Genomic DNA, 12,527 nt, shown 5'->3' on the forward strand with positions numbered 1-12,527 from the left:
TCATCATATTCTTGATCTCCGTGTACATCATCTTGGATCTCCTTCCCTCATATTCCTGATCTCCGTGTACATCATCCTGGATCTCCTTCCCTGACATTCCTCATATTCCTGATCTCCGTGTACATCATCCTGGATCTCCTTCCCTCATATTCCTGATCTCCGTGTACATCATCCTGGATCTCCTTCCCTCATATTCCTGATCTCCGTGTCCATCACCCTGGATCTCCTTCCCTCATACTCTCCATATTCCTGATCTCCGTGTACATCACCCTGGATCTCCTTCCCTCATATTCCTGATCTCCGTGTACATCATCCTGGATCTCCTTCCCTCATATTCCTGATCTCCGTGTACATCACCCTGGATCTCCCCTCATATTCCTCATATTCCTGATCTCCGTGTACATCACCCTGGACCTCCTTCCCTCATACTCTCCATATTCCTGATCTCCGTGTACATCATCCTGGATCTCCTTCCCTCATATTCCTGATCTCCGTGTACATCACCCTGGATCTCCTTCCCTCATATTCCTGATCTCCGTGTACATCATTCTGGATCTCCTTCCCTCATACTCATCATATTCTTGATCTCCGTGTACTTCATTCTGGATCTCCTTCCCTCATACTCCTCATATTCCTGATCTCCGTGTACATCACCCTGGATCTCCTTCCCTCATACTCATCATATTCTTGATCTCCGTGTACATCATCCTGGATCTCCTTCCCTGACATTCCTCATATTCCTGATCTCCGTGTACATCATCCTGGATCTCCTTCCCTGACATTCCTCATATTCCTGATCTCCGTGTACATCATCCTGGATCTCCTTCCCTCATATTCCTGATCTCTGTGTACATCATCCTGGATCTCCTTCCCTCATATTCCTGATCTCCGTGTACATCATCCTGGATCTCCTTCCCTCATATTCCTGATCTCCGTGTACATCACCCTGGATCTCCTTCCCTCATACTCCTCATATTCCTGATCTCCGTGTACATCATCCTGCATCTCCTTCCCTCATACTCCTCATATTCCTGATCTCCGTGTACATCACCCTGGATCTCCTTCCCTCATACTCCTGATCTCCGTGTACATCATCCTGGATCTCCTTCTCTCATATTCCTGATCTCCGTGTACATCACCCTGGATCTCCTTCCCTCATATTCCTGATCTCCGTGTACATCACCCTGGATCTCCTTCCCTCATATTCCTCATATTCCTGATCTCCGTGTACATCACCCTGGACCTCCTTCCCTCATACTCTCCATATTCCTGATCTCCGTGTACATCACCCTGGATCTCCTTCCCTCATACTCCTCATATTCCTGATCTCCGTGTACATCACCCTGGATCTCCTTCCCTCATACTCCTGATCTCCGTGTATATCATCCTGGATCTCCTTCTCTCATATTCCTGATCTCCGTGTACATCACCCTGGATCTCCTTCCCTCATATTCCTGATCTCCGTGTACATCACCCTGGATCTCCTTCCCTCATATTCCTGATCTCCGTGTACATCACCCTGGATCTCCTTCCCTCATACTCTCCATATTCCTGATCTCCGTGTACATCATCCTGGATCTCCTTCCCTCATATTCCTGATCTCCGTGTCCACCATCCTGGATCTCCTTCCCTCATATTCCTGATCTCCGTGTACATCACCCTGGATCTCCTTCCCTCATACTCCTCATATTCCTGATCTCCGTGTACATCAACCTGGACCTCCTTCCCTCATACTCCTCATATTCCTGATCTCCGTGTACATCATCCTGGATCTCCTTCCCTCATACTCCTCATATTCCTCATCTCCGTGTCCATCATCCTGGATCTCCTTCCCTCATATTCCTGATCTCCGTGTACATCATCCTGGACCTCCTTCCCTCATACTCCTCATATTCCTGATCTCCGTGTCCATCACCCTGGATCTCCTTCCCTCATACTCCTCATATTCCTGATCTCCGTGTCCATCATCCTGGATCTCCTTCCCTCATATTCCTGATCTCCGTGTCCATCATCCTGGATCTCCTTCTCTCATATTCCTGATCTCCGTGTACATCATCCTGGATCTCCTTCCCTCATACTCCTCATATTCCTGATCTCCGTGTCCATCATCCTGGATCTCTTTCCCTCATATTCCTGATCTCCGTGTACATCATCCTGGACCTCCTTCCCTCATACTCCTCATATTCCTGATCTCCGTGTCCATCATCCTGGATCTCCTTCCCTCATATTCCTGATCTCCGTGTCCATCATGCTGGATCTCCTTCCCTCATATTCCTGATCTCCGTGTACATCACCCTGGATCTCCTTCCCTCATACTCCTCATATTCCTGATCTCTGTGTACATCACCCTGGATCTCCTTCTATCATACTCATCATATTCCTGATCTCCGTGTACATCATCCTGGATCTCCTTCCCTCATACTCCTCATATTCCTGATCTCCGTATACATCACCCTGGATCTCCTTCCCTCATACTCCTCATATTCCCGATCTCCGTGTCCATCATCCTGGATCTCCTTCCCTCATATTCCTGATCTCCGTATACATCACCCTGGATCTCCTTCCCTCATACTCCTCATATTCCTGATCTCCGTGTACATCATCCTGGATCTCCTTCCCTGACATTCCTCATATTCCTGATCTCCGTGTACATCATCCTGGATCTCCTTCCCTCTTATTCCTGATCTCCGTGTACATCATCCTGGATCTCCTTCCCTCATATTCCTGATCTCCGTGTACATCATCCTGGATCTCCTTCCCTCATATTCCTGATCTCCGTATACATCACCCTGGATCTCCTTCCCTCATACTCCTCATATTCCTGATCTCCGTGTAAATCATCCTGGATCTCCTTCCCTCATACTCTTCATATTTTATGAATTCCGTCTACATTGCCTTGACTCCCATTTGCTGGTCATCCACAACTTACCTTCCCAGCCACTGGGACACGACCCCGACACCCAGAGAAGACACCATGCCCCCGATGGAGAATATGGCCACGGAGAGCGACCACAAAGTGCGCAGGAGGCCAACATCGATGGAATGCGACTCTGGACTGTTCCGAATGATGTAAGATTCATTGTAGCTTTGTTCGATGATCTGAGAGAGAAATCACGAGGTACAGATCATTATTATTGCACCCCCATACCATGGACAGGAAGTCAGATGTGTGCAGGGAAAGATTTTCCTTTCAGGAGAACTTTAGTATCTCAGTTCTGATGGACTGACACTATAGACATGGAAACCGACTTGTATTTGAATGGAATCACGTCTTACATTTCAGCATCACAAACACACAAAGCCGGCAGCTGCTTCTCCCGTAATCCGGGATCCAAGGACTCGGCTGTCCCCATAGTTTGTGGCACATGATGTGACATTTCAGGAGCTGAGATAACTGAATGTCCTTGTAATGTAGACGCGCACTTCACACCTTCTATAACTTCTATATTGCTCCCTGAGGATCGGCCCAGCCAAGGTCTCCTCCCGGGGATCGGGGCCTCCTCCTCATCTAAGCAGATGGAAAGCAACCTAACCTATGACTGGATTTCCAAACTATGACTAACCCTATGGATATCACACCTCCACTATAATGTACACTGAGCTGAGGGTCGGGATATCTCACCTCCACTGTACTCTACACAGGGCTGAGGGTCGGGATATCACACCTCCACCATACTCTACACTGGGCTGAGGGTCGGGATATCACACCTCCACTATACTCTACACTGGGCTGAGGGTCGGGATATCACACCTCCACTATACTGTACACTGGGCTGAGGGTCGGGATATCTGACCTCCACTATACTCTACACTGGGCTGAGGGTCGGGATATCTGACCTCCACTATAAATGTACACTGGGCTGAGGGTCGGGATATCTCACCTCCACTATACTCTACACTGGGCTGAGGGTCGGGATATCTCACCTCCACTATACTCTACACTGGGCTGAGGGTCGGGATATCTCACCTCCACTATACTCTACACTGGGCTGAGGGTCGGGATATCTCACCTCCACTATACTCTACACTGGGCTGAGGGTCGGGATATCACACCTCCACCATACTCTACACTGGGCTGAGGGTCGGGATATCACACCTCCACTATACTGTACACTGGGCTGAGGGTCGGGATATCTGACCTCCACTATACTCTACACTGGGCTGAGGGTCGGGATATCTGACCTCCACTATAAATGTACACTGGGCTGAGGATCGGGATATCACACCTCCACCATACTCTACACTGGGCTGAGGGTCGGGATATCTCACCTCCACTATACTCTACACTGGGCTGAGGGTCGGGATATCTCACCTCCACTATACTCTACACTGGGCTGAGGGTCGGGATATCACACCTCCACTATACTCTACACTGGGCTGAGGGTCGGGATATCTCACCTCCACTATACTCTACACTGGGCTGAGGGTCGGGATATCTCACCTCCACCATACTCTACACTGGGCTGAGGGTCGGGATATCACACCTCCACCATACTCTACACTGGGCTGAGGGTCGGGATATCACACCTCCACTATAATGTACACTGGGCTGAGGATCGGGATATCACACCTCCACTATACTCTACACTGGGCTGAGGGTCGGGATATCACACCTCCACTATACTCTACACCGGGCTGAGGGTCGGGATATCTGACCTCCACTATACTCTACACTGGGCTGAGGGTCGGGATATCTGACCTCCACTATACTCTACACTGGGCTGAGGGTCGGGATATCACACCTCCACTATACTCTACACTGGGCTGAGGGTCGGGATATCACACCTCCACTATACTCTACACTGGGCTGAGGGTCGGGATATCTCACCTCCACTATACTCTACACTGGGCTGAGGGTCGGGATATCTGACCTCCACTATACTCTACACTGGGCTGAGGGTCGGGATATCACACCTCCACTATACTCTACACTGGGCTGAGGGTCGGAATATCTCACCTCCACTATACTCTACACTGGGCTGAGGGTCGGGATATACTCTACACTGGGCTGAGGGTCGGGATATCTGACCTCCACTATACTCTACACTGGGCTGAGGGTCGGGATATCTCACCTCCACTATAATCTACACTGGGCTGAGGGTCGGGATATCTCACCTCCACTATACTCTACACTGGGCTGAGGGTCGGGATATCACACCTCCACTATACTCTACACTGGGCTGAGGGTCGGGATATCTGACCTCCACTATACTCTACACTGGGCTGAGGGTCGGGATATCTGACCTCCACTATACTCTACACTGGGCTGAGGGTCGGGATATCTGACCCCCACTATACTCTACACTGGGCTGAGGGTCGGGATATCTGACCTCCACTATACTCTACACTGAGCTGAGGGTCGGGATATCTCACCTCCACTATACTCTACACTGGGCTGAGGGTCGGGATATCTGACCTCCACTATACTCTACACTGGGCTGAGGGTCGGGATATCACACCTCCACTATACTCTACACTGGGCTGAGGGTCGGGATATCTGACCTCCACTATACTCTACACTGGGCTGAGGGTCAGACTGTGGGGTATTTTGTGGTCCTCCAGATGTATGTCAGATGTTTCCATTGTCTCTTTATATTACAGCAGTCGTTGCCACAACCAATAACTCTGGTCTAGTAGATGACGGAGGAACTCTGGAGAAGATTTCTGGACCAGGGTGCTCCTCAAACATCACTAAAACATCACCAGAACACCATGAAGAAGCCTCTGACCACCAACGTGCCGGCAGACAGAGGGCATTGTGACAGAAATGGATTTGTTTCCATGCATTAAAAACTTTGTTTGTCGCCCTGATTTCCATCTCTGCTCCCCTTCCTCAGAGAAATCCATCTCCTATCTCAGCAACATGGACACAGCAAAGGGAACCTGTCTCCTATTCCCATCTGCCAAGCCTACAGTATATACTATATATTCTTCACTCAAGTACTGGCTTCACCCATTATTGCACCCTGGGGGAGGGGCTTCTCTGGTTTGGGAAAAAAACTGAAATTCACCTAATGGAAGAGTCTAAGGGAGAGCCAATGGGAGAACCAATGGGAGAGCCAATGGGAGAGTCAACAGGAGAGTCAATAGGAGAGTCAATGGGAGAGTCAATAGGGGAGCCAATGGGAGAGCCAATGGGAGAGTCAATGGGAGAGTCAATAGGGGAGCCAATGGGAGAACCAATGGGAGAGCCAATGAAAGTCAATGGCAGAGTCAATGGGAGAGCCAATGGGAGAGTCAATAGGGGAGCCAATGGGAGAACCAATGGGAGAGCCAATGAAAGAGTCAATAGGAGAGTCAATGGCAGAGTCAATGGGAGAGCCAATGGGAGAGTCAATAGGGGAGCCAATGGGATAGACAATGGGAGAGTCTAAGGGAGAGTCAATGGAAGAGCCTAAGGGAGAGTCAGTCGGAGAGTCAGTGAGAGAGAAAATGGGAGAGCCAATGGGAGAGCCAATGGGAGAGACAGTGGGAGAGACAGTGGGAGAGACAGTGGGAGAGCCAGTGGGAGAGCCAGTGGGAGAGCCAGTGGGAGAGACAATGGGAGAGTCAATGGGAGAGTCAGTGGGAGAGTCAGTGGGAGAGTCAGTGGGAGAGTCAGTGGGAGAGTCAGTGGGAGAGTCAGTGGGAGAGCCAATAGGAGAGTCAGTGTGAGAGCCAATGGGAGAGCCAATAGGAGAGTCAGTGTGAGAGCCAATGGGAGAGACAATGGGAGAGCCAATAGGAGAGTCAATGGGAGAGCCAATGGGAGAGCCAATGGGAGAGCCAAGCTCAGTCACACACACACACATACATATATATTTACTAAATCAACTACAAGGAGCTGAGAACCAGCCAATCAGAGCCCCCAAAATGAACTTTTCAAATCAAATTCCTGGAATTCTGTAGATATGGCTCATCGTATTACCATCTCCAGATGTACGACTCAAAACACAATGACAACATGGCGGTACAATATACCACGGCGCAGTACACTCCTCCATATATCAGATGATATGGCGGTACAATATACCACGGCGCAGTACACTCCTCTATATATCAGATGATATGGGGGTACAATATACCACGGTGCAGTACAATCCTCCATATATCAGATATGGGGGTACAATATACCACGGTGCAGTACAATCCCCCATATATCAGATGATATGGGGGTACAATATACCACGGTGCAGTACACTCCTCCATATATCAGATATGGGGGTACAATATACCACGGCGCAGTACAATCCCCCATATATCAGATATGGGGGTACAATATACCACGGTGCAGTACAATCCCCCATATATCAGATGATATGGGGGTACAATATACCACGGTGCAGTACACTCCTCCATATATCAGATGATATGGGGGTACAATATACCACGGTGCAGTACAATCCTCCATATATCAGATATGGGGGTACAATATACCACGGCGCAGTACAATCCCCCATATATCAGATATGGGGGTACAATATACCACGGTGCAGTACAATCCTCCATATATCAGATGATATGGGGGTACAATATACCACGGTGCAGTACACTCCTCCATATATCAGATATGGGGGTACAATATACCACGGTGCAGTACAATCCCCCATATATCAGATATGGGGGTACAATATACCACGGTGCAGTACAATCCTCCATATATCAGATATGGGGGTACAATATACCACGGTGCAGTACACTCCTCCATATATCAGATGATATGGGGGTGCAATATACCACGGTGCAGTACAATCCTCCATATATCAGATATGGGGGTACAATATACCACGGCGCAGTACAATCCCCCATATATCAGATATGGGGGTACAATATACCACGGTGCAGTACAATCCTCCATATATCAGATGATATGGGGGTACAATATACCACGGTGCAGTACACTCCTCCATATATCAGATATGGGGGTACAATATACCACGGTGCAGTACACTCCTCCATATATCAGATGATATGGGGGTACAATATACCACGGTGCAGTACAATCCTCCATATATCAGATATGGGGGTACAATATACCACGGTGCAGTACACTCCTCCATATATCAGATATGGGGGTACAATATACCACGGTGCAGTACACTCCTCCATATATCAGATATGGGGGTACAATATACCACGGTGCAGTACACTCCTCCATATATCAGATATGGGGGTACAATATACCACGGTGCAGTACAGTCCCCCATATATCAGATATGGGGGTACAATATACCACGGTGCAGTACAATCCTCCATATATCAGATGATATGGGGGTACAATATACCACGGTGCAGTACACTCCTCCATATATCAGATATGGGGGTACAATATACCACGGTGCAGTACACTCCTCCATATATCAGATGATATGGGGGTACAATATACCACGGTGCAGTACACTCCTCCATATATCAGATGATATGGGGGTACAATATACCACGGTGCGGTACACTCCTCTATATATCAGATGGGACATCATGTATGACATCACTATATGGGGGTACAATATACCACGGCGCAGTACACTCCTCCATATATCAGATGATATGGGGGTACAATATACCACGGCGCAGTACACTCCTCCATATATCAGATGATATGGGGGTACAATATACCACGGTGCAGTACACTCCTCCATATATCAGATGATATGGGGGTACAATATACCACGGTGCAGTACACTCCTCTATATATCAGATGGGACATCATGTATGACATCACTATATGGGGGTACAATATACCACGGCGCAGTACACTCCTCCATATATCAGATGATATGGGGGTACAATATACCACGGCGCAGTACACTCCTCCATATATCAGATGATATGGGGGTACAATATACCACGGTGCAGTACACTCCTCCATATATCAGATATGGGGGTACAATATACCACGGCGCAGTACACTCCTCCATATATCAGATATGGGGGTACAATATACCACGGTGCAGTACACTCCTCCATATATCAGATATGGGGGTACAATATACCACGGCGCAGTACACTCCTCCATATATCAGATGATATGGGGGTACAATATACCACGGTGCAGTACACTCCTCCATATATCAGATATGGGGGTACAATATACCACGGTGCAGTACACTCCTCCATATATCAGATATGGGGGTACAATATACCACGGTGCAGTACACTCCTCCATATATCACATTACTCCATAATACAGGTCTATGATGTCACGGAATATCGGGATGAGGACTCTCTGAGCTCACAGGGTGAACCAGGATCAGGACGGGGAAGGAAAGTCCTTGTTGGTATCATCCTCCATCCTCATTCTGGCCCCCCCAACCCCCCTTTTTCTCACCCACCTTTTGGGGTGCATTGATGACTCCAATGTTGTATCCAAACTGGAATGAGCCCAGGATGGCGGTGAAGACGGAGAGGACCAGAGTCTTGGTGACGGCAGTGCGGACCACCACCTGCTGCAAAACAACCAGAAGAATCCACCTGTGACCACCACAATGTCTCCAATGTACAATAATGGTGACACCCCCTCCCCCCACACACAGCCTGTCCCCCCCATACCTGTCCTCCGTCTATGGGCTGGAATCCTCCGGAGGGCATTCTTACTTCCTCTTCCTAGAAAGCCCCCGAGAGGGTGAAACGTTGGGAGAGCTCAGTCTGTGACCTTGTAGGAGAGAAGAGAGAGAGGCGAGGGGGGAGGAGGGCCGCCCCAGGCAAGTCGTCACACGAGGGACACAAACTTTTCCAAAGGTTTAGCAGAATGTGAAGGAAGGAGACAGACTGAGACAGGAGACAAAGGGGGTCCTGGAGATAAAAGGGGTCCCAGAGATAGAGGGTGTCCAGGAGATAGAGGGTGTCCAGGAGATAGAGGGTGTCCAGGAGATAGAGGGTGTCCAGGCTCAGCCCTGGGATAGAGGGGATCCTGGAGATAGAGGGGATCCTGGAGATAGAGGATGGTCCTGGAAGTAGAGGGTGTCCAGGAGATAGAGGGTGTCCCGGAGATAGAGGGTGTCCAGGCTTAGCTCTGGGATAGAGGGTGTCCCGGAGATAGAGGGTGTCCAGGCTTAGCTCTGGGATAGAGGGTGGTCCTGGAGATAGAGGGTGTCCCGGAGATAGAGGGTGTCCAGGCTTAGCTCTGGGATAGAGGGTGGTCCTGGAGATAGAGGGTGTCCAGGAGATAGAGGATGTCCTGGAGATAGAGGGTGTCCCGGAGATAGAGGGTGTCCCAGAGATAGAGGGTGTCCCAGAGATAGAGGGTGTCCCAGAGATAGAGGGTGTCCCAGAGATAGAGGGTGTCCCGGAGATAGAGGGTGTCCCGGAGATAGAGGGTGTCCCGGAGATAGAGGGTGTCCCAGAGATAGAGGGTGTCCCGGAGATAGAGGGTGTCCCGGAGATAGAGGGTGTCCAGGCTCAGCCCTGGGATAGAGGGTGTCCAGGAGATAGAGGGTGTCCCAGAGATAGAGGGTGTCCCAGAGATAGAGGGTGTCCCAGAGATAGAGGGTGTCCCAGAGATAGAGGGTGTCCCAGAGATAGAGGGTGTCCCAGAGATAGAGGGTGTCCCGGAGATAGAGGGTGTCCAGGCTCAGCCCTGGGATAGAGGGTGTCCAGGAGATAGAGGGTGTCCTGGAGATAGAGGGTGTCCCAGAGATAGAGGGTGTCCCAGAGATAGAGGGTGTCCAGGCTTAGCTCTGGGATAGAGGGTGGTCCTGGAGATAGAGGGTGTCCAGGAGATAGAGGATGTCCTGGAGATAGAGGGTGTCCCGGAGATAGAGGGTGTCCCAGAGATAGAGGGTGTCCCAGAGATAGAGGGTGTCCCAGAGATAGAGGGTGTCCCAGAGATAGAGGGTGTCCCGGAGATAGAGGGTGTCCCGGAGATAGAGGGTGTCCCGGAGATAGAGGGTGTCCCAGAGATAGAGGGTGTCCCGGAGATAGAGGGTGTCCCGGAGATAGAGGGTGTCCAGGCTCAGCCCTGGGATAGAGGGTGTCCAGGAGATAGAGGGTGTCCCAGAGATAGAGGGTGTCCCAGAGATAGAGGGTGTCCCAGAGATAGAGGGTGTCCCAGAGATAGAGGGTGTCCCAGAGATAGAGGGTGTCCCAGAGATAGAGGGTGTCCCAGAGATAGAGGGTGTCCCGGAGATAGAGGGTGTCCAGGCTCAGCCCTGGGATAGAGGGTGTCCAGGAGATAGAGGGTGTCCTGGAGATAGAGGGTGTCCCAGAGATAGAGGGTGTCCCAGAGATAGAGGGTGTCCAGGCTCAGCCCTGGGATAGAGGGTGGTCCTGGAGAGAGAGGGTGTCCAGGAGATAGAGGGGATCCAGGAAATAGAGGGGATCCTGGAGAGAGAGGGTGTCCAGGCTCAGCCCTGGGATAGAGGGGATCCCGGAGATAGAGAGTGGTCCTGGAAGTAGAGGGTGTCCTGGAGATAGAGGGTGTCCTGGAGATAGAGGGTGTCCTGGAGATAGAGGGTGTCCTGGAGATAGAGGGTGTCCAGGCTGAGGACCATCACACGGGGGGAGGACAAGGTGACAAAGACAGAACAGAACAGCTGAGAAGACACTGAACCCTCCAAGAGGTCCTACGGCAGGGACACACTGAGATATAGAGGAGGGGGGCTCAGGTGGGTTCATGGAGGGGGGTCAGGAGAAATTTGGGGGTATTGATGGGGTCAGGAGAACACAAAGGTAAGAAGGATGAAGACACTTGGGGGGTATAGAGGTTGGGGACAGGTGAACAGAGAACCACGGGGCACAACTAATTCAGGGGTAAAGGTTGGGGGCCCCTTGATGGTGGTCTATAGGGGGGGCACAGAGGGGTCCCAGAAGGTGGTGGATCCAGAGGGAAGCAGAAGAATGAGGAAGAGGAAGGAGCCGGGGGAGTGAGGCAGATAGAAGAGGTACCTTGAATGGCTGCCAGCTGGAGGAACGTGGCACCACAATGATTCCGAGGTGTGAAAATAAAGAGTGTTGTAGTGTCTACCCTGGGAGGGGGCAAAGGGGGGCCGAGCCGGGGGGGGGGGTGTCTAAATCTGGATACAGCCCTTCATTGAAGGTTTGGAAAGGTTACAAGAGGAGATCACCCCGGCCAAAGCTCAGAGCAGCCAAAGGAGTGGTGGGTACATGGATGGAGGCCGGGGGGGGGGGGAGACATTGTTACACCCCCTCCCCCCAGAATATTCAGTTTAGTCTGGAGCTGCACTGCATGAGGAATATGAGGTGCCTATAGAAGAGAGAAAGCTCAGCGGGGTCAGCTGACTGACAACACCCCCCCCCCCCCAGCCTGTCACTGAAAGGTTGGAGGACCCGAGCAGCTGTCCCTGGCGGAGGGGCGTCATGTCCTCTGACCAAAATACCAAATGAAACCCAACACCCCACTAGGGGGGGCCAGGGGGTCAGCGACACACAGGAGCTCGCCAGCCACACACGTGGGCGCCGACGTCAACCCGTAACCTTTCCAGAGGCTTACACCGGGGTAATAATAGATTGTCAGCTCTCCAGGACAGCCGGCCCAACCACGTGGCTTCCCATAGATACAGACACTGCGTCACAGCCTGGGGGGCGTATGT

General features: G+C 50.7%; 1 protein-coding gene across 2 annotated transcripts in view; it reads right to left on the reverse strand.

Moving 5' to 3' along the window:
• Positions 1–12,244, reverse strand: part of SLC2A4 (solute carrier family 2 member 4) — a 32,329-nt gene extending 20,085 nt beyond the window's left edge. The window contains exons 1-4 of one of the 2 annotated variants that reach the window (XM_089668128.1): positions 11,863–12,244; positions 9,529–9,631; positions 9,312–9,425; positions 2,930–3,099 (exon numbers count right to left, since the gene is read on the reverse strand). In XM_089668128.1, the coding sequence (XP_089524254.1) occupies positions 2,930–3,099; positions 9,312–9,425; positions 9,529–9,567 (323 nt within the window). In that variant the 5' untranslated portion in view covers positions 9,568–9,631; positions 11,863–12,244. Of the gene's footprint in view, positions 1–2,929; positions 3,100–9,311; positions 9,451–9,528; positions 10,119–11,862 lie in introns of those variants that run through there. The other variant, XM_089668129.1, reaches the window with a different exon arrangement.
• Between the last annotated feature and the right edge of the window lie 283 nt (positions 12,245–12,527).

Source organism: Staurois parvus, unplaced genomic scaffold (assembly GCF_062004578.1).
Source record: "Staurois parvus isolate SC_StPar_1 unplaced genomic scaffold, SC_StPar_1.0 ptg003877l, whole genome shotgun sequence".
Classification (NCBI taxonomy): Eukaryota; Metazoa; Chordata; class Amphibia; order Anura; family Ranidae; genus Staurois; species Staurois parvus.